Source organism: Haliotis rufescens, unplaced genomic scaffold (genome assembly GCF_023055435.1).
Source record: "Haliotis rufescens isolate VD_foot unplaced genomic scaffold, xgHalRufe1.0.p SCAF_4, whole genome shotgun sequence".
Classification (NCBI taxonomy): Eukaryota; Metazoa; Mollusca; class Gastropoda; order Lepetellida; family Haliotidae; genus Haliotis; species Haliotis rufescens.
Window position 1 is genome coordinate 11416536 of NW_025964112.1, and position 24574 is coordinate 11441109.

At 42.2% G+C, this 24574-nt stretch overlaps 1 protein-coding gene across 1 annotated transcript; it reads left to right on the forward strand.

The window, feature by feature from the left end:
- Nucleotides 1-6193: 6193 nt before the first annotated feature.
- LOC124112283 lies at nt 6194-7045 on the forward strand. The gene has a single exon (XM_046472314.1). It carries the CDS (start codon nt 6194-6196, stop codon nt 7043-7045), a length of 852 nt encoding a protein of 283 aa, XP_046328270.1.
- Nucleotides 7046-24574: the final 17529 nt, after the last annotated feature.

Here is a 24574-nt window from a genome sequence, read left to right on the forward strand (position 1 = left end):
TTTAACAAATACATATGGAATTTTTTTTCTTGAAATGATATTTTGTAGACTGACATTTTGCTTGGAAAACGATTGACTCATAAAGGAATGAGATATCAACAATTAGATATTGATTTACAGATTTTATTCCCCCTATTAACTCAACATCAAAGCCATCTTGAAATCTGATCAGAATTATTTGAGTGTTTTTTGGAAAATGGAAAACGACATAAGCTCAAATGAACCTTTTGTTCAGATATACTATACACAACTAATGGGCCTCAAAATAATTGATCCAATAAGGCTGCCAAGGGGGGGGGGGGCATGTTTAGAATGCGGTCGTATACATCAAAGTTTTAGATACACCGATACTGGGATCGTCTGTTTTTGTTTAACGCCGCACTCAGCACTATTCCAGCTCCAGCTATATGACGGCGGGTTCATCACCTTGAGGTCCAGGGATGTTCAACATGAGACTGTTTACCACCGACCCGTGGACGGACGAACCACTATCATGAATTCCCGTCTTGATTTCTATCGATATTCCCTATAGTTTCTACCGATTCGCTGTGCACAGATGAGTCTCTCTTATGATCGTCAGTTCGATCATTTCATGATGTCAGTCACTGGATTGTCTGGTCCAGACTCGATTATTTACAGACCGCCGTCATAGAGCTGGAATATTGCTGAGTGCGGCGTTAAACAACAAACAAACAAACAAACAGTTCGATTATAATATCCCTGATTATGTTTCTTGATTTGCCAGCGCCAAAGGGATACACGTCTGGAGTTTGTTTGTTTGTTGGTTGATCTGACTGATCTACTGTTCACAATTGGGTTAAATCAGACCCCCTCTTCGTTTTTACTCTACACTCACACACTAAAAACTCCGTTTTCTAGATGTTATAAATGTTCACTCGACGTACATTCGACTCTTTCGAAAGAATAAATGTAATATCAAAGTTAATATTAATTTGGGCCACGGCAGAAAACATGAACTTCAATCTTGTAATCGAGTGATTTTTCTCAGAACACTTACACTGGTTGCACATTCCTCTTTGTGCATAAAGCATGTGAAGCATTTTGAAATGGGACTGCCCAATACGCCACGCCAACTGTTGATAAAACTGTGTGTCCCTATGCCCAGGGGTACGATATGAGGGTATACAGACTTCCTTCTACGCCACAATCAGGCTGTATAAATGAAACAATGGAGAGATGTCGTTTCCGTGCCAATGTAACCGTCACATCCTAATTACCACTACGCGAAATAACCACTCATCCCTTGTTGGGAAAGATACGCAGGACGATGTTTTGAGGTATAAAAAAAAACATAATTATATTCGGCGTCCAGGGTCATTAATTGATATTGCTTCCCTTTTAAATGAAGATTATGTCGAAACAAAGAGGTTATATCGTTTTAAACTATTAACAGAGGTCGGTTCGGTAAGCTTTCGTTGTCTAGCACACATAACACCCATGTTCAAAGTGTGAGGACGAACCAAGATTGTTGCACTTTCATTTTCTCTACATCCAGCCTAGCTCTTTCGTATCTACCGGTGTGAACCAAGGTATCAGGCTTCCGGAGGACCTCAGCTGATACTGTTATAAGGTAAAAATGCATCCCCCAAAACCTTAGAAAATTCAACCTTTAAATTGATGGTTATAGCTTTAAAAACGATGGAGACAGAAAGACGAAGTGTCGGCGCAAACAAGCAGGAAATCAATAGGGCGATGACAGTGGCAGGATATTTCGGGATAGCATCGGTGGTGTTGTCGTCAATTAATCAATAGGTATCTTTTAATCGATCAGTAGGTCCCGGTAATTTGCTGATCACGACACAAACACGAGATTACGGTATGATATTGTTGTTAACCAATTAAATAATCTATGAGGATATGTGACAAAGACAGGCCAGGCCCGAACGCTTTAAAATGATACTGTCAACATTAAGAGAGGAGAGCGGGGTTTGCAGTCGATCGAGTCGAACCTCGATCGTTCTAAGTTCAACCCCACTTTGTGACGACCCCAAAGTGAGCATAAAGCTGGTGTTGCGTTTCCTTATTTTGCGAGTATAAATGCTGATGGAGACAATTCGGAGTAAGCGTCGTTAGACCAATCAATCCTTGACTGGGCTGAGCCGATGCTGACAGGGCGAGTTGCAAAGTCATGGCTTAACTGACCATGATGACAAGGAAAGGCAATACGTTCAGGTGACTGTAGTAGGGTCCCACTTGACACCCGAAAGCAGTTACGACAATACTACAACTGCCTTTCTATGGTAACTGGGGTATCTTTGGGTGTGGACAGCGCCCGCAACTCATTCTTACACTTCACCATGAATGCGGAAGGTTGTGCTTTCCCCACTATTCGGAACATTCTGACCAGCAAAATACACCCCTATATCTACTGACCATATTCTTTACAGGGACAGTCGAGCATAACATGGCTTTCCGAGTCCACGGACAGTTATATAGTGTGTAACCCATGTCCAGGCACCTTGGTCGTCTAGGTATAACCCTACCAGCGTAGAAGGGCATGTTTACAATTCATCACAGTTGCTGTGACTGTACCGTGCTATATATATATCGCGTGAAGGAAGTACCGATTTAACACCAAAGTCCCTATCCTGTCGGGACAATACAACTGTATCGTCTTAAGTGATATATCATTGAATTAATGAAGATCTATTTGACAAGGTTTCACCAGAATGGCCTATATTCAATTTGGCTATTCATTCAATTTCTCACATGTTATCATTCACACTGGACATCGATAGCTGTCTTCGCGTATTCAATATATCTTTACAGCTTGGGTCACTTACATTTTGTAGACCTGTTCAAAACTACTCCTGCTTAAAATGCTGCTTCTTGTGATTGCAACGGTAGTTATAAAGCATTCGATTTAAATAAATATCTGTAACGCCATACGGATATTCAAGCTGCAACGTCTGCAGTGTGTAAATAACACAGTGTTGTTATACTTTGTTTTGTTTTTGTAAATCAAGAGAATTTGTACGAAGTGAGTTTATTCAGGTATATTTTGAATTCTTTCTGCAAATACGCAGCTTATCGGATGCTCTATATGTGAATTGGAGTTTACACCCAAGCTTTGTGTCCTAAATTGCACCCGCATATTTACTTGACAGTGGTTAAGGGAATTTATCACGATAGTGCCATTGAGAGCGATCATTTTGCTATTTCACCAGCTATTGTTTGTTTGGATGTTGTTTAAAGAATATTACCCCAACCTGTAAATAGGCTGCACAGTAAGAATAACAAATAGCACACATGTAATGAAGCCAGCTGTACAGTAAGGATAAGGATTATCATGAATAATAAGTTGTGACAAGCTGATTGGATACTATTACAAAATTCTATTGTTAGATTAGCTCTTCATAGGCAACTTATTAAACAAACTTCATCTGTGCATTTGAGCAGATGTTTACAAAACATGCAACATGGATTATTTTTATGTTGAAGCTTGGCCGAATAGGTATTATAATACCCCCTAAAGAGAGGACTACAGTGTTGTCAGTGTCTTGTCCAAAAGTTGACTGATAACGATGTTCCACCAAATCAAATCTTGCAAATAACATCCATCCTGGGAATAATTGTCAAATAAATCCTGATTGGCACAAACACATGTGCAATGTCATTTCTGGAAACACTCCATCCTACACAGTGATATGATTTGTTTGTTGCTGCACTCAGCAATATTAGTCATATGAATGCGGTCTGTAAATAATCAGGTCTGGACCAGACAATCCAGTGACTGATATCATGAACATCAACCTACGCAACTGAGATACGATCACATGCATCAGCCAAGTCAGCGAGACTTTATCGGCTAATGAATGTTGCCGAGAAGGGTACAAAGAATTGTTTCATTTGTTGCTCCTGGTTTAGTAACAAAATAACTGTCAATACTATACCGTAAGCTTGAAACAATTGAGGAAACGTTTTAATTGATAAATAAAATGCCCCACTCGTCATTATTTTTAATGATAATCCTCGTCTCTTTATTCGGTAACACCTCACAAAAGGCTCGAAAAAATACCGAGTGACAAAAACTTCTTCAAATATGTATTATTGTTTGTTTGTGTGTTGTTTAACTCCGCACTCAGCAATATTCCAGCTATATGATGGCGGTCTGTTAATAATTGTGTCTTGACCAGACAATCCAGTGATTGGCATCATGAGCATCGATCTACGCAATGGAGACACGATGACATTCATCAGTCGAGTCAGCGAGCCCGTTTGTCGCCTCCAACGACAAGCATTGTCATCTTTATTGATTTAACCCCCAAGCTACTTCGTCGCATCTTTATTAATAGTTATGTAAACAACAGCAAATAGTTACGTTCTAATATCTGTAGGAATTGAATATGCATTATGTCCTAAATTCAAATCCCAAGAACAAGTCGTCACGCCATTGGGCATGTTTGTTTGTTTGTTGCAATATTCCAGCCATACCTCTTGGGACTGTAACTAATCGAGTCTGACACAGACATACCAGTGGTTGACATTGCGAGCAACGTCACAAGCCATCGGAGTAGGGTGGCAGCCATCAACGAAATCATAGAACCTGACCACCCGGTCGTTTTAGTTCTCTCACCACAGGCATAGGTTATTGTGGGTCAAAATAAATGCAGGACAAAACTACAAGTTGAGTGAGTCGGGTTTAACGCCGCTTTGAACAGTATTCCAGTCATATCACGGCGTGTCAGCTTAATGTGGGAGGAAAGCCCGAAGTGATGCAGGTCTCAGACGTTTACCACTTCGGTGAAACCCAAGACAACGGGTATGGTGCTGACATAATCAGGGTGAACCGGGATTCGAACCCACAATCATAGGTTTCCGGCGTGTCCAAGGGACGCAACTCTGCACAGCGAATCGCAGCACCTTAGACGACTGGCCCACCCGTGCCCCCGAAGTAAGGTTGAATAGAGCTCTTTATAGCTGCAGACGAGTCGGCATGGTACCATAGAGTCTTAGAGCTATGTTCATTACCTATTATCGTGTGGTTCTGCCGCAGTGATTAGTCATTTGTCGGTGTGTGTTTAACTGAAGTTTGTGTGTTCTGAAATACATTACGTCACGTTTGATAAGCTGTTGTTGATATCGAACGTACTTAAATATTAATTGGTTATCGGCAGTCATTGTTATATGCATCGATGCTTTCATATGCAAGGGTTTTGCATATTTTGATTCTAAATCAACACTCACCAGTTTGTTGGAATTAATTTTACTCGCACCAGTGCAGATGTAAATAAATGGCTCGTCTGCTATCATTCATGGTGTCTTGATTTAACGCGCATCAATAACTCGTGCAGCGGAAGTGAGCCCCGATTGGATAAACTTGTAACCATGACATCACGCGACATCGCTGGCGAACACCTGCTTAAAATATCTGGGCGGTAAACTCAACTCACCCACTATGCTACATTTTCAGGTTTGGCCTAGACGTTGTAATTGCCACGTCCTAACTAGCATGCTAATTGATTTTCAGTTTGAAATAATGCAAGATATTGATCATGCGATTTCAGTTGGCAAAACAACTAGCTGTTTTTTAATTATTTTAATGAAACTTATCTGGCCAGAGCCTCGTATCACAAAATCATTAACACGTGAATGATTTGTTTTGTACTTGTAAATAATGATTTTCTATTATGGTGATAAATAAAGGTCGCCTTTTAAATATCGTGTAATTATAATACGTACAGTTTTTATGCAATAAACAACCTAAGTCTGTCTGATATTGTTCTATTGATTGTGGCATTAGACAAAGCGGAGAGAAAGCGTTGAAAACAGAATGTCATGATACCTTCTACAGCACAATCAATGTGTTTCTGGTGGACAACAATATTTCACTGAGAGAGGAGGCATTGATTAAGTTAGTCCAATTCCGAAAATCATATTGTAATTCGGTGAGCAAAACTTACACTGACTGTTACATGTAAGCTTTGGGTATTGAATGTTTTGCCATCATCCAAGAGACATAAGGGAGAGTGCGTGCGTGCGTGCGTGCGTGCGTGCGTGCGTGCGTGCGTGCAGGATATGTTGAAAAAACTTGTACCTGAATAAAAAAGGATAGACTCCCAGGTCCTCCTGGTATATCAATTGGTCCGTCCCTATGAGTTTTTTTTAAAGTAAACAAAAAGAGCAATTACAGGGAGGTTTGTGAGAGAACGTCAGTAAAGCCGGGGACAATATGGCCAGTAAAGCCGGGAATCAAATGGACAATAAAGCTGAGGATCAAATGGACAGTAAAGCTGAGGAGCTTATGGTCAGTAAAGCCGGGGACCATGTGGCCAGTAAAGGCGGGGACCATGTGGCCAGTATAGCGGACGACCATGTGGTAAGTAAAGCCGGGGACAATATGGCCAGTAAAGCCGGGGAACAAATGGACAATAAAGCTGAGGAGCTTATGGTCAGTAAAGCCGGGGACCATGTGGTAAGTAAAGCCGGGGACCATGTGGCCAGTAAAGCCGGGGACCGTGTGGCCAGTAAAGCCGGGGACCATGTGGTCAGTAAAGCCGGGGACCATGTGGCCAGTAAAGCCGGGGGCAATATGGCCAATAAAGCCGGGGATCAAATGGACAATAAAGCTGAGGAGCTTATGGCCAGTAAAGCCGGGGACCATGTGGTCAGTAAAGCCGGGGACCGTGTGGCCAGTAAAGCCGGGGACCGTGTGGCCAGTAAAGCTGGGGACCATGTGGTCAGTAAAGCCGGGGACCATGTGGCCAGTAAAGGCGGGGACCATGTGGCCAGTATAGCCGACGACCATGTGGCCAGTATAGCCGACGACCATGTGGTAAGTAAAGCCGGGGACAATATGGCCAGTAAAGCCGGGGAACAAATGGACAGTAAAGCTGAGGAGCTTATGGTCAGTAAAGCCGGGGACCATGTTGCCAGTAAAGGCGGGGACCATGTAGCCAGTATAGCCGACGACCACGTGGTAAGTAAAACCGGGGACAATATGGCCAGTAAAGCCGGGGACCATGTGGCAAGTAAAGCCGGGGACCATGTGGCCAGTCAAAGCCGGGGACCATGTGGTCAGTAAAGCCGGGGACCATGTGGTCAGTAAAGCCGGGGACCACGTGTCGAGTAAAGCAGGGGACCATGTGGCCGGTCAAAGCCGGGGACCATGTAGTCAGGAAAGCCGGGGACCATGTGGTCAGTAAAGCCGGGAACCATGTGGCCAGTAAAGCCGGGGACCATTTTGCCAGTAAAGCCGGGGACCATGTGGTCAGTAAAGCCGGGGACCATGTGGTCAGTAAAGCCGGGGACCATGTGGCCGGTCAAAGCCGGGGACCATGTGGTCAGTAAAGCCGGGGACAATGTGGCCAGTAAAGCCGGGGACCATGTGTCCAGTAAAGCCGGGGACCATGTGGTCAGTAAAACCGACGACCCTGTGGTCAGTAAAGCCGGGGACCATGTTGCCAGTCAAAGCCAGGGACCATGTGGTCAGTAAAGCCGGGGACCATGTGGCCAGTCAAAGCCGGGGACCATGTGGTCAGTCAAACCCGGCGACCATGTGGTCAGTAAAGACGGGGACCATTTGGTCAGTAAAGCCGGGGACCATGTGGCCAGTAAAGCCGGGGACCATGTGGCTAGTAAAGCCAACGACCATTCGGTCAGTAAAGCCGGGGACCATGTGGTCAGTAAAGCCGGGGACCATGTGGCTAGTAAAGCCAACGACCATGTGGTCAGTAAAGCCGGGGACAGTATGGCCCGTTAAAGCCGACGACCATGTGGCCAGTAAAGCCGGGGACCATGTGGTCAGTAAGCCGGGGACCATGTGGTCAGTAAAGCCGGGGACCATGTGGTCAGTAAAGCCGGGGACCATGTGGCCAGACAAAGCCGACGACTATGTTGCCAGTAAAGCCGACGACCATTTGGTTAGTAAAGCCGGGGACCATGTGGCCAGTAATGGGATTGGATGTCCTCCGATCTTTGTTTAAAGGTAGCGTTTGTAATGATTGTAATGAGATTGGTAGAGCTGGAGATAATAAGTGTAGTCAAACAAAACATTAAGGTTTATTTCGTTTCTTTACCGGTTTGCAATCTTTCATCTAGATCATTCAGACCCTTTAATCCTGAACTTTGGGTTTCAGCATACATTGGGATATGTCAGAGACTGTGATTGCATACCCGCATCCTCGCTACGACCAATCCTAACAAAACGAAGAAATGCACAATCAAACTCTAGACTCATAGTGACAGTCTGAAGCAGTCTATGAGTTTACCTTAGTATCTATTTGACACATCTTTACAATGATTGGCCAATTGATCAGTGACTGTTGTATGACTGTCACTGTAAACATGTGTCAAATAGATACTAAGGTAATCTTTCAACTTGTCTCTACACTGCTTGTGCACAAGCGTTTCGAGCACAATGTCCACATCGGTTACCAGTTTGTTGGCATCTACAGACAACTATGGAATACAGATGTCCATTACATATCTTACATTAAAACCCTTCACGGATATTTTTGTTTAATTACCTTTTCCAACGTCAGTTATCGAACTTTGGATCCACGTTTTGAACGAAAACCGTATACCAACATGAAAGTCCACATTGTTCTGATTGATACGCAGTTACGTTGAAGCGTCTTTGTAATCACAACTTTGGCCTCGCCTACTGATATCTTCATCTTTTAGAGAAGAAAATATTATATTTGCAAAAACTGGCCAATAGTTTCTTGTGTGTTTTTTTTCACTTTTATTTATTCCAGCAATATGTACAGAAAAAAGCATGGCATGTGAATCTATACATTGTTGACATCATGTAATATGATCAAATGATTTCCTGTCACAGCATGGTGAGGTGTTGTTTTATACCAGATATATACTCAAACTTTATAATCTGTTCCTCAGTTTTTGCCATTTGTTGTGGAATGGGAAGGTTATTATTCTTTATTACATGTATTTTTCAATCCTGAATATATCCTTCAAGGTGTTTGTAAATGGTTCCAACCATGGAACTTGTGCTTTTATAGTAGATATATAGATATATATCCTGGCCGCCCGGAGTATATGATTAACATGGTATGTTTTGATTAACTCCAATCAATATGGCAGAACAGGTGAAAAGAAACCTTTTGCTCACAGAATGTGTTCAGGTCAGTCCAGAACTTTTGTATATGTGGACAGTACATAAATAATTGCTTGACAGTTTCTTGATCTTTGTTACAGAAACTGAAGATAGCATCATCTGTAAGTTTAATCTTAAACAGTGCTGACTTTGTGCAAATAATATGGTGAATGAATCTATATTGAAAGTCTCTCAATTTTGCATCGGTCGTAGATTGCATAAAAATATTTTTCCAGGGGTGTTTACCTCAATTATATTTTCCCAACTCTTTATTGCTATTGGGGAACTTTTGGAATATATAAACTTGTTGTAAAATGCCTTAGAGTCCTTTGTAAAGCTGAGAATAGATCCAAACGTTTTATTAATACCATGGTCAAATATTCTGATATTGTGCGAGTTTGTAATCTTATGATGCCAAGATTCAGGAATATTGTGCAGAAGCTGGTTATAATCAAATATTGTTCCCTGAATATGATATCTCATTTTAAGGGAATCAAAAGGTATGAAGCTGTCTTTATTACAAATATCTTTGATTAGATGAATACCATTATAAGCCCAGTTTACGATTGTAAAGTTATGTTTATGTAAAGATTTGTAAAATAATGGTTCAACCAAAGTGGTTCTAATACTATATCTTGCCAACTGTTTTCATTTACAAGGTAAATCTTATAGTATTTATCATATAAATCCAAGACATCTTTCCAGTATGGGTTATGTATATGAACATACTAGTTACTATTTGACCCCAGGTTTAAGTGTGACGAGCAGGAGAAGCGACTTGGATTACTTTAACTGTCTTTATTCAGATATCTAGCTGTAACTGCTATTTTCATCGAATCAAGTTAAGCATTACGATCCGCCATTTTGAGACCCCAATCCTCTTAGCTTTTATTTAAGATAACTTTCTTAAGTTTGACTGGTTTATCATTCCAGATAAATCTAAAACATATCTTATTCAAGTCCTTAATAAACGCGATTCCGGGATAGAATAGGTCTTCAGCAACCCATGCTTGCCGTAAAAGGTGACTGTGCTTGTCGTAAAAGGCGACTAACGGGATCGGGTGGTCAGGCTCGCTGACTTGGTTGATGAATGTCATCGATCCAAATTGCGTGGATCGATGCTCATGATATCAATCACTGGATTGTCTGGTCAAGACTCGATTATTTATACAGACCGCCGTCATATAGCTGGAATATTGCTGAGTGCGGCGTAAAACAACAAACCAACCAACCAACCTTAATAAACGAACTTGAGGGGGAGGTTTGTTAATGTGTTCTAGTCTTTCTGGAATTGATCACCCAAAGGTCTGATATCTAAGTACTAAATGCCAATCTAAAGGGAAGGTTTTGCATTGTTTATTAGGACTACCAGTCATAGTACCGATCGAAATTGCTTTAGTCTTATCTATGTTAATATTAAATCCAGCCATTTTGTGAAAAGGATTTAAAGTAAAGTTAAAGTTTTATTTCTGTACCATCTGGGAACAACTGAGTGTCGTCCACGTATTGACCTCATTTGTGTTCAAAATGTTATGAAATATCATTTAATAAAAGTGTTGTAGATACATTAAATATTGAATACGTACTAACACGTATCGTATTGGGATACGATGGCATGCGTGAACCAAGTCAGTGACTCACCACCCGATCCCGTTAGTCGCCCCTTACGACAAGCATAGTCGCCTTTTACGACAAGCATGGGTTGCTGAAGACCAATTCTAACCTGGATCTTAATGGGTCGAGATACAAGTTTAAAGTCAGATAATATGCACATTAACACATTTAATTGGCCTAGGCATACAGCTTACAAGTTTCCACCTACTTTCATGTCACGTGACGCTGATTCATTTTAAAGATAAACAGGCAAAATTGTAATACACTACATCTGTTCTGCAATCACGAATCACGACAAGCTACTGTGAGACAGACAACCTTTTCACTGTGACATTGTTACGTCGGGTGAGTGAGTGAGCTTGATGTGGGAGAAAAGTTCGAAGTGATGCAGGTCTCCGACGTTTACCACTTTCGTGAAACCAACGAACACAGGTATGGTGCTGATAAAACTAGAAACATAATCGGAGCGAATCGGGATTCGTACCCACCATCATAGATTTCTGGACAGCAAATTGCGGCCACTCAGACGACAGGGCCACCATTGGTCCCCGATTAAGACCACGAAGACCCCCCCCCCCCCCCCCCCACACACACACACCCATCCCCGGCTGGCTACGGCACTATGAACACAATGGCTGTTATATCCCGGTGCATCAGCTTGAAGTGTCAGGTAAGCCCGAAGCGATGCAGTTTTAGCCCGCGACACTGAACGGTTCCTAACACGTTGGGTACGTAGCCCCAGAAAGTCGAGGATCATAACTCGGATCAATTTCAAGCTGAAAGCCATAATCATATACCCCCTCTCCTGTATCTTTACACTGCGCGCACCCACCCATACAATCACCCGTAATGACCAAACCGTTCGCGCTTTGTTGTAACACCACTTTGCCACCCTCGCCCATCCATTCGACGTTTGACGCCGTTCTAAAACCGGTTCCGGTTGTGTTGATCCGGAATGACCCTTTTCCAGATGTACCCTGGGATTGGGGACATTCCCGACAGTCCCCTGCATAGCCAAGCGGAGCAAGATGGCAATCAGAACGTGCAAACGTGTAGTCCCACCTGTGCGCCACGAGATCCCAGTGATTCAGTCTAATCTTCTCAAAGATGGTCGTGCCGCAGTGTTGATCTTGCCACCACGCCCCACAGTCTGCATTTGTTGTTTCGTCGGCATAGATGCTGTATGTGTTACCTACAGTTATAAATTCAGTTGGAGTCCCATCCATGCCATGGCAGTACACCTTCATGATTTTGGACGCGTCCCCCGCTTTGTGGATCAAATACTCGCCGTCATTGTAAGAGGGGTTGCATGCCTTGACGTGAGAGCACGACTCAAGCGGGAGACACTCGAAGCCCTCATCCCAGGATCCGTCGGGACGACATGTGGTCCGACCCCGGGGCACGAACCCAACGATGCAGGTGTAGTTCACGTGTTTGTTGAAATCCACGAAGCGACTCGTCGACGGCAACTGTGGATAGAGAATTTTTTAATTACTGCTTAACACGAACAAACAATGTGATTGGTCGGTCACCGTCTTATAAAGAAACAATATGGACATCACGACGATATACTGTATGATCTTACGTCAATTAGGGACCGACCATTTGGTATTCGGGGTGGGGATTGGGGGGGTGGGGATTGGGGTGGTGGGAGACTAGATATTTTTACAGTTACAGATATTTGTTTTAAAAAACACCTTGCAATACTGTTTTGTTTTGTGGTGGCAGACATCTAAGTTTTCCAACAGTCTGAAACATCATTTTTTTTCTGGGGCAATGTTTTTTTGTACGCACGCACGCACGCACACAGTTGCTATAATAAGAGCAATTCTCTTGAACCTTGAACGCGAAGTTTAACCCCATTTCATCTCAACTCTTCTGATTTAAGGAAAGCCTTTTTTCAACTCTTCAACCCAACCATCACGAGAAAGGGGACACGGGTGGCCCAGTCCTCTAAGGCGCCGCGATTCGCTGTGCAGAGTTGCGTCCCTTGGGAACGCCAGAAACCTATGATTGTGGGTTCGAATCCCGGTTCGCCCCGATAATGTTTCTGGGTTTGTCAGCACCATACCCGTGCTCGTGGGTTTCACCGAAGTGGTAAACGTCTGAGACCTGCATCACTTCGGGCTTTCCTCCCACATTAAGCAGACACGCCGCGATATGACTGGAATACTGTTAAAAGCGGCGTTAAACCCAACTCACTCACACACACACACACACACACACACACACACACACACACACACAACACACACACACACACACAACACACACACACACATCACGAGAAAACTAAAATGTTGATTTAGAGTTTGAGAGTTCGCGTGAAACAAAAATAATTATCGCATATCCCTTCAACAATCATTTTCAGAATATAGGGCACCATGGACGACGACGATATATAATGCCCTGGATAATCGAGGATGGTGCCAATCAAGAAACTGAATAATCGTTCTCACAAAAATACTTCTCCTTACCTGGACGTCACGTGATTGGATATGGCTGAACTCGACTTTTTAAAACATCACATGAAACAAATGCGTCTTTTTTCAAAGGAGGAATCGAGACATGTTTTCAGGACAACCGGCGAACCTTACGTTTTTGTACAATACTATCAATATCAACTTTTTTATCCTTTAGTCCCGTAAACTGTTAGGGCTATATTAGCTATATGTGAATGACTATGAAATATTGCTTCGAAACTAAACTGAAGGGCAATAGAAAGTATACACCCATGTGCGATGGTGGCTTAAAAGGAAACAAACAGGAAATGGTCTTTCGGTGGTAACGTATTTGATACGGGTATCATAGTTGTGTTTTTGACCTGAACTTTGCAGTGTTTCGCCGACTGTTTTCTGTCTGGTAACGTACGTTTTGATAACGTTTGTAATTCTTTGGTCAAATCCATTGTTCAAGTGTCTACTATCTTTTGCCCGTCAGTTTATGAATTATTTATCCGGGACATACCACTGAGAACTGCCCCGTCCTTAACAGGGTTTCTTTGTATATGAAATGCAACGGTTAAAAACCTTTAAAATCTGTATATACACGTCATATTGTTTATTCCGAATCTGAAGTCCAATATATCTAATGTAACTAATACACATACCTCCCCATTATCCACTTCAGGTGGATCAACGCAAGAGGTAACATCACAGTCGGAATCTCCGGAATCTGTTTCACTACATTCGGCATTTTCCGGACAGGTGTGTGACGCGCATGCGCCAGCAAGACGGCTCGGCCATGTCCAGATATCGCTGTACACGCTGTTGGTAAACGGGATCACTTGACTACTGCTGTCAGTGGATGGTTTCTCGTTAAGGAAGCACGTTCCCGACGTAACGTTGAAGTTGAATGACGTACACCGACTGCGTAACAGACATTGTTTGACACAGCCTATGACGGTGGTTTTCGCGAAGTCAAGAAATTCTGAGTTCTGTACGTACCCATAACGTAGACTGGAAAAGTTGTCAATACTGGTACACGTGGTTTCCTGTGGTTTCACGGGATTGGTAAGATACCACAATATGATGAAGATGATGATTTGCGTCGACTGAATAAAGAACATCTTGAGGCTGATACGATTTAAAATGAACATGCACGTAAGGCTATGTCTGCGTTGTTCGGAATACAGATTTGTCACTTTTCCCACAATGAATTCTCCCTCTGCTGGCTTTCACAATGAAACCGATTTGATGATCTTCAAGTGAGTGAACTCTTTTGCAATTTATCTTTTCCTGGTGTTGTATGTATGAAATAAGCAATAGCTTGATAGTACTGCTGCTTCTTCAACAACTGAATGCGTGGGAGGGATGCCACAAACCGTCTTTACACAGGGACCAGTCCGTGAACCAACCACAGAAAAGATTCGATAACAAAAGGTAAGTTTTTAAGAATACCGGAGAACACAGTGAAATAATCATTGGAGACGGTGTTCATTGGAATTACATTTTGTCTACAGACACGTGAATAGGAAATCTATCAAAGTCTTTATGTTCACACCGAAGAATAGTGTTCTATCGCCATCGATAGGTATCTCAGTATCAAATTGATCGGTATCATCTAAAGTATTATCGACTATAGAGGTATTTGTTGAAACACATCTTACCATCAAACTGAATCGTTTTCTATTTCAGATAATTATAGGGGTGGATTGTTGTTAAGAAGAATAGCGTCATCAATATGATAAAGATTCTCATCTTTGCACTCATATGACACGCTATTCAATAGTACTGTCCTTTTTTTTAGCTTACTTTGTCTATTTCATTGCAAGTTCAGACTCCACTCTCAAAGGCCAAAGAACACCTAGTAATTACGTAACTTAAGTATAGGTATAGTCTACGTTACTTTTTGATGCATTTATGAACCAAAGTATATATCTGTATTAATTCTTCTGCTTAAAGTTCAGATAATAACAAAGGGATAAATACCAGTAGTCACGATGTGGTTTCCACACTGAAGGTAAAGGCTAACCTAGAAATCGATACGTAACCAGCTAACACACGACGTTGTCACAACGTTGTCACAACGTAGAATTGTTTGCTGGGTACAAAACTAAATTGTGAAACCAGTAACAAAACACTTAAGGTCAACGAACAGTCAACAAATTATATTCAAAAACACAGTTTCAGGGTTACAATATAAAAGAAATGTAATTGAACAAATAAGAGGTGAGGTGAGGTGAAATGGGGTTTACGTCGCGTCCAAGATTATTGCACTTATATAGCGACGTGCATGCACGTGTGTGTGTGTGTGTGTGGCTGCTTGTACTAGTCCAGACTGATGCCGATTTATAGTGCGAGCACACTGAGATACCATGCCGCAGTTTAACATGAATATCCCACTCAGACACAGTATACTGACTCCGAGCCGACCAGTCCTTGTTTAAGCCCCTTAATGCCGAGCCCCTGACAGGGTAACAACAAGTACCATCTTTTAACGTCTTTTGGTATGACGCGGTTGGGCATCGAACCCCGGACCTTCCGCTCTCCGGGCGGACGCTCTACCATTAGACCACGGAGGAGGTCTGAACAAATAAGAGGTAGCAGCAGAACGTAACAGCCCTATGGTCATTGTCCGTGCCTTCACGAATGTACAGAATGTCATCACTGTCTAATGTCTTTAAAAAGGATCCCGTGAAGATTCCGGTGTAGAATAGGTCTTCAGCAACCCATACTTGCCGTAAAAGACGACTATGCTTGTCGTAAAAGGCGACTAACGGGATCGGGTGGTCAGTCTCGCTGACTTTGTTGATACATGTCATCGATCCCAATTGCTTAGATCGATGCTCATGATGTCAATCACTGGATTGTCTGGTCCAGACTCGATTATTTTACAGACCGCCGTCATATAGCTGGAATATTGCTGAGTGCGGCGTTAAACAACAAACAAAATCTTTAAAAAGGCCTGTCCACCTTCTTGAATCCAGGTAGGAATTCGATGTTTATCACCAGGTACCAAATCTGTTCTTGGCAGGTAGACACGACACAAGTCGGGTCGAAAAGGGCATCGAATCTCCCTCTGCACTATAGCTATTACATATGTACACCCATCCTTTTGGAAACTGTCCTATCCAGAAACGTCTCGAACGAACAAGCCTGCCTGTTCATGTTTACACAAGGGCGATAACTCCAAATTCCACTCGATGCCTCCGGTCTCAGTTCAAATCTTGCCACGAAAACACATGGTATATTTTACCAGTAGTACAAGCACTGACTGCCACTGATAATTTCTATCAATATAATTCCATTTTCCACATCCACTAATTTTACTTACATAAAACAATATATCAAGACATTCAGCAAAGGCAATTGAAGAACACAGTACTACACCATCCATTGATGTACGTGTGCAATTCGTTTTTTAAAACCAACTCCAACCCATCCCGCCCCTAGAATAGAAAACGGATGTTCCCTAAGCAGATATCCATCCAATCTGTAATTTCCACACTCTCTTTGCTTATAATTAAAGGAAAAAGATAAACGATGAGGTCTAAAGTCTTTTGTCCTTTTACAGTGTTAATATGGACGATTCCCCTGAGAAAGGTACTGTGAGGATAAACAAGTTTCACTTTATTCCTGATGGCAAGTTCAATAGTCAGAAGACAATAGTTAAATGGACATGGGATACATGTATACTGCTAAGCAAGGATTCCTTAGTCTCGAGGATGCCTTCAATATGAGCTGTCGTCTCTGTCCTGTCAACGGTACATTGTTTCCTCGTACGGTTAGGCATTGTTTGAGAAATGTTCAGATACGGCCCCTATTAATTTACGTTCGATAAACAGCAACTTGTGTAACGGTCAACAATAGCACGAGTTAAAAACATTAATCCCTTGGTGGTCTACGATATCCAATTAATCAACCAAGGGGTGGTAGATACATATACTAGTTGGTAATGTCATTCAACATTGATTTTGTTTTGAGAAGGTTATGGAAATACATCATGGTACAGGGAAAACTATAGCTTGAAATCGAAAATGTATGTGGACAGAATGCAAATGCACAGGATGCTAGCATTTTAACGCGTATCCCTGTGTAAACAGAGTGAGTGCTTAAAACGTCTTTAGGATTTTCGAATTCTCAGTTCCCTGGACCCACTTGCACAAAGCGATCTTAGCGCTACAGCTATCGTAAGCCTATGTTAAAGCATGGGGGTTACGATCATCTTAGCGCTAAGATCGCTTTGTGCAAGCGGGTCCAGGACACAACACTGTCACATTACCATCTCATCCGGGTACTTGCTGTGTAGGCTACATCATGGATGCGATGTCAAATATCTTATTTTCAAATGGGATTGGGTGAAGGTGAAGACACGAGTACCCAGTGTTCAATCTTTGAAATGGTTAGATGAAGCCCTTAGGCCATTTCACCAAATATAGACACCAGGGATCAGAATGGTGTAACTTAATTTAAAACATGGCAAAAGAACCTCAGCACCTTACATGTTGAAACAAGAATTTTTGATAGCTGTCAATTACATTTAAACCAGATCTTAATGCTCGTTTCACTAAACAAAGTGTGCGAGTGAGTTGGGTTTAACGCCGCTTTTAACAGTATTCCAGTTACATCGCGGCGGGTCAGATTAATGTGGGAGGAAAGCCCGAAGTGATGCAGGTCTCAGACATTTACCACTTCGGTGAAACCCACGAGCACGGGTATGGTGCTGACAAACCTAGAAACATAATCGGGGCTATCCGGGATTCGAACCCACAATCATAGGTTTCTGGCGTTTCCAAGGGACGCAACTCTGCACAGCGAATCGCGGCGCCTTAGACGACTGAGCTACCCGTGCCCCCCACTAAACCAAGAACTGAGGAGATCCATTACATGTCACGTCAGATCGACATTTTATCAGAGTTTTGCAAAGCAAAGGCCAGTATATTTTTACTGAGAAAGACATTTGCCAAACCATGCATTAGTACTTTCAACTTTTGGCTTGACTCCAAAACATGGAGACCTGTCCATTCCTCTTTTGTACTGGATGCCAAAGCTCCATAAAATCCGTACAAAGAGAGATAAATTGCTTGGTCCTGCAAATGTACCAACCAATCCATGTCTCAAAGATTAACCATAATCCTTTATGCAGTCAAGAAGTTTTACATAAGCTTCAGGTATATCGATGATATGATATCGTTCAATAACCAAAACACTCTCGACAAGACTGTATGACAAGAGGGATGACTTCAACTTTATGTCAAGCAATATTCCTGCGGCTCTCGCCCTTGGTGTCTGCATTTCACAATATTTGAGGTACAGTCGATCATGATCTTTCTTCCAAGATTTAAAAATCGTCATGCAACCCTTACTCAGAAGTTAAGTGAGTGTGAGTGAATTGTGTTTAACGCCGCTTTTAACAGTATTCCAGTCATATGACGGCGTATTCAGTTACGTTATATATAACAATCAAGGCCTCAGTAAAACTTTCAAAACGTTTTATGGTAGACATGTGGACGACATTTCCGAATTTGACACATCAGTGACACAAAATGATGTCCGATGCAATTCCTTAGTTAGACTCCTATCATATGTTCCCGATGTTTTTTCATGTGACAATTAACTTTCCTTTGCATGTGTTTGTGGTGGGTGCCACTGCTGGCGCAGGATCGATGCGCTCGTCTTTTAGCCAATTCCAGATTCCATCACTCTTGATAGTGATTAATAAACACCTGCTCATGATATAGTCGGAATCGTACTGGCAGAGATTTCTTATGAATATGGAAAGGGTTTTGTCGCTGTCTCTTCCTTAAATGGAATAAACATCTGAATCAGAAGAGACTTTCCACAGCTAGTGTGAAGTACTGCCTCACAATATCGGTTCTCTATTAGACATTCTAGGATTATATTCAGTTCATTTTTTAAATTTTCAATCGAGAACTTCGTCACCCTATCTTTCGAGACGTAGTCCGGAATGGAAGTCGCCATTTCGAAACTTGTGCCGTAAAGCTCAAGAATATCGATTTCTGATTGGCTAATGTCGATCCCGTTAGTCATCGGATTCCCGTGCCTTAAACGACTGGACCACCCTTTCCTGTTTCTTTATATCTGTCATGTTAAGATTTGTCTGTAAAATCAAAACATGTACAGATTTAAACATGTGAGACAACCTTATGCCAACAGAACCAACTTGAAGTAAGGTTGAGTGAGTGAGTGAGTTGTGTTTAACCCCGCTTTTAACAGTATTCCAGTTATATCACGGCGTGTCAGCTTAATGTTGGAGGAAAGTCAGAAGTGATGCAGGTCTCATTTACCACTTCGATGAAACCCACGAAAACGGTTATGGTGCAGACAAACCTAGAAACATAATCGGGGTGAACTGGGATTCGAACCCACAATCATAGGTTTCTGGCGTGCCCAAGGGACGCAACTCTGCACAGCGAATCGCAGCACTTTAGACGACTGGGCCATCCGCGAAACGCGAATTTGATTGGACTATGCATAGACTCGTTAGTCTAGCCAGAATTTAACTCCATAATACCAGCCTAGTTCGGCAAGGGTGGAAACTAGAATTGTATGAGAGTTTACTCCCTTGCCTCGGGAAGATGATATTATGTTGCCTGGAGTTCGGAGTGAAAGTTTTGTTGCAGGTGCTGAGTGTTTGAGTAGGGTATAGAAGAGACTGTCAATCGGTTATCAGTGCAGTCGTTTGAGAAATCTAACATAGTTTAGACGGTTTGGGTGTATGGATGTATGGATATTTGTGCAATCATATACATGGTAAAATATAACTAGGCTCCCTCATACAAATTAACTTATTATTCAATACGAGGGCGGACTGATAAGTACTGAGACACACATAGAAAGGTGAGGTGAAATGGGTTTTAACGTCGCGTCCAAGATTATTGCACTTATATAGCGACGTGCCTGCACGTGTGTGTGTTTGTGTCGCTGCTTGTACTAGTCCGGACTGATGCCGATTTATAGTGCTAGCTCACTGAGATACCATGCTGCAGTTTAACATGAATACCCCACTCAGACACAGTATACTGACTCCGCGCCGACCAGTCCTTGTTTTAGCCCCTTAATGTCGAGCGCCAGACAGGGTAACAACAAGTACCATCTTTTAACGTCTTTTGGTATGACGCGGCCGGGGATCGAACCCCGGACCTTCGGCTCTCCGGGCGGATGCGCAACCACTAGACCACGGAGGCGGTCCCCACATAGAAAGACTGGGCCTAAAGACATTTCATGATGTATTTTTCAACATAATCCTCTCCTACATCGATACACTTTTGCCAGACATCCCGGGGATTGTAGCTTCATAGAAGTCCTGTCTTGGCTGCCCAAAGAGATCTTCTCAGATGCTATGATGTCATCGTTAGTATTGAAATGGGTTCCGGCTAGATTTTTCTTTGGGAACAGATGGAAGTTTGAGGTGAGGTGAAATTGGGTTTAACGTCGCGTCCAAGATTATTGCACTTATATAGCGACGTGCATGCACGTGTGTGTGTGTGTGTGTGGCTGCTTGTACTAGTCCGGACTGATGCCGATTTATAGTGCTAGCTCACTGAGATACCATGCCGCAGTTTAACATGAATACCCCACTCAGACACAGTATACTGACTCCGAGCCGACCAGTCCTTGTTTTAGCCCCTTAATGTCGAGCGCCAGACAGGGTAACAACAAGTACCATCTTTTAACGTCTTTTGGTATGACGCGGCCGGGGAGATGGAAGTTTGACAGAACCACAACAGGAGTATATAAAGGGTGCTGAAATAGTTCAATCCACACTTTGATGCCTCTTGTAACCACGCTCATGACTGATTTGTGCGCTGTCGGATTGTCCGGATGGAAGAGCACACCCAATCTCAGGTTCACACGTCTTGTAGTTATAATTCCATTCCATAATTGCCTCAAAGGTGCTGAATAATTTTCTCAGTTTATTGTCCGGCCCTTTGGAGGATAGTAATGATGACATCCTGATACTTTCATCATTTCATCATTCATCAAGTTTCTGTGATAATGGAACCTTCTGTCTCCTGGGAAATGCCTACTGAACTAGCAATGTGACGCTCGCTCATTCGCCGGTCGGTCATCACCATCTTGTGGATTACTCTTGATCATTTCTGGTGTTGCTGACGTCATTAGACAGCCTCCGTGGTCTAGTGGTAGAGCGTCCGCCCGGAGAGCGGAAGGTCCAGGGTTCGATCCCGGGCCGCGTCATACAAAAAGACGTTAAAAGATGGTACTTGTTGTTACCCTGTCTGGCGCTCGGCATTAAGGGGCTAAAACAAGGACTGGTCGGCTCGGAGTCAGTATACTGTGTCTGAGTGGGGTATTCATGTTAAACTGCGGCATGGTATCTCAGTGAGCTAGCACTATAAATCGGCATCAGTCCGGACTAGTACAAGCAGCCACACACACAAATTCACGTGCACGCACGTCGCTATATAAGTGCAATAATCTTGGACGCGACGTTAAACCCAATTTCACCTCACCTCACCATTAGCCTTCCAGGCGAGTCTTCAAGGCTCACCCTACCACGCTTTAACTCTGCTGACCACCACCCTTTACAACATCTTCCCGAGGCATGGGAGTTAACTGACTTTTGTTTCCCTAAGCTGGAATTCTGGAGTTACATTTTGGCTGGACTAACGAGTCTATGCATAGTGTGGTAACTGCGTTTTGGGGTTAACTAATACCGTTACCTAGTTTATTGTCGTTCCGGGTTGTCATAGGCAAGGTAACCCATGACTTAGCAAATCGCTTGGTCATCGGGTCATCTTAGTCAAGGAGTGATTGGTCTATCGGCTCTTACTCCGAACTGTCTCTATCAACATTCATGTGCCGACCCTTGCACTCACCAGGAGTAAATACAAAATATAGGTTATACTCACAGACGTTTAATAACGCTTCAGTCCATCTTCAACTACAACTTCTTAACAAAACAGGCTAGACTCGTCATGGACTGGACAAACAGAGTGGTATCGATTTCCCTCAGTCACTGCCAAAACCGCGCACCACTGCTAGTCCTGAACGTATCTTTTTAAAGGGGTCGAGTATAACCTTTCTTTGACACATGCAACAATGCTTAACTTTGATTCGATAAAAGTTAGATCTGACCATGAACTCATGTGTGTCTTAATCGGATAAAATACTGAAACCTACGAACTAGATTGAGCATGCCTCTATCTATTTTGTAACTCACTTCCTGGTTCTACAAATGAAAACTGTCCTACCTCATTCATGATTCATTAACTAATCGCTGACAATGCTGAAACAATCCACTGATAACTATGAAATGTCAGGAAACATTCTGATGATAAATGTGAAATGCCATTTCTCTATTGATACTTTCATAGCTAATAATTCTGTCTCCAAACGTCATGTACAATTCAACTACATCATTGCAGCTATGAACGGTTTAATTTGTTACAATTTGCAAGACTTGACCTTTGAGGGTTTTGTGTGGAGATATTTTTCCTCTTCATCTTTTCAACATTGTAACGCATAATTTATTTTTTTGGAGCAAATTCTGGGTCAACATATTCTTTTCGATACAATCCCAGCTCCCCCTCAATATGAAATGATCGGTCCCTAATTGTCGCACCGATGCCGAGGAACATTGTTTTTACTTTAAATACAAGTATGTTGATATTTGCAGGCAAGCGTTAAAATTTGTCGATTTTAGAAGACCACCATACCTCGTCCCGTATTACATCAAAGTACAGCTATGTTTTGATTGATAATAGACGTTTAAATCATGATATCTCCGTGCTTATGCTAGAATCGCTTTAGAGATGAACGCACTCTGCTTAGAAGTTAAAAGAGACAAAAGAGACATTTGAACATATTTACAATGATAACATTAATATTCTTCAGAACGTTTCTTAGGCTGTAGAGAGAAGACAAATCCCCCCAAACGGATATTTCCTTGGTCTTTATAAATAAATAGGACACAATAGAAACATATTGATAATACATTTATGATGAAAAATTACGAAAGCCTAATGCCGCATTAATTTATTCTTTTTAAATCGAAATTTCTCGTCATTTCAATTATTTTCTCGAAATAACGAGGGTTTTTTTGCTACTTCGAATATGTCCTCGTTATTTCAAGTTTACCTAAAAATCTCGATTTTTTTCTCGGTGCTTCGATTATTTTTTTTGATATTTCGATCATGAATAACGAATAAATAATCAATGTAACGAGAGAAAAAACCTTGCAATTGCGAGAACATAGTTGAAATAACGAGAACTTGGCGATTTAAAAAATACATTAATGCCACTTAAGTGGCATCATTAGGCTTTCGTAGGAAATAACGTGGTATGTTGTGAATGGGCGAGCTTGGTGAGAAACATAGTGAGTGAGTTGGGTTTAACGCCGCTTTTAACAGTACTACAGTTATATCACGGCGTGTCAGCTTAATGTGGGAGGAAGTCCCGAAGTTATTCAGGTCTCGGACGTTTACCACTTCGGTGAAACCCACGAGCACAGGTATGGTGCTGACAAACCTAGAAACATAATTGGGTCGAACCGGGATTCAAACCCACAATCATAGGTTTCTGGCGAGCCCAAGGGACGCAACTCTGCACAGCGATCGCGGCGCCTTAGACGACTGGCCCACCCGTGCCCCGGTGAGAAACCTAAGAAAGACCACAGGATAATCTCTATACGTTGTTTTCACAGTGTATGGATTTTAGAACCTCGTATTAATGTGATTGTGTAAAGATTACTGGACTGACGTGCCCTCACGTTATGTCTCTGACAACAAATGCGTGCATGTACTGATTAGCATGTACTGAGCTGTATATCAATCGACCCTTTGTTTAGTTAAAAAGCGAATTGAGAGTGGGATCAATTATTTGATGCACCCGTGTTTATTGTATCTTCCACAGCAAGGTTTGTTTACCTTCTCTCAGGCGCGTATCACGTAAACAGAGACAAAATTCAATCAATATTTCCCGATTTATCCAAATTAGACGATGGTCGTGATTGTAGACTTGTGTGTTTAATGTCCGGTTCTTAGAGATGATCTATAATAGCTCATTTCTGCCATTTTGAAGCAACGGTATCGGTTACACGAGGCAAAATGATTTCCCTCAGACTTCTACAGTAACGTTATATTATCTAAATATCAAGGCATTCAACAGCTGTTACATGTACATGTGTTCACGGTCTGGTCTTACAACGGTTATAACAAGAAAAGAAATAGCCATCTTAGTCAGTTCCTTTCCCGAATACAGGAAGCTAAACACACCACCACCAGTTCCACACTGAATGAAAACTAACTTGAATATATCTATGGTCACATTCAGCATACGTCATCGTGTTGAAAGAGACAGCACTAAATATTGAAAAGCAGGGTCAGTTTTAACTACTATATAGATGTATTCTTAAAATACCTATGAAAACCTTAGACAAAATCCTCCAATCACAGCT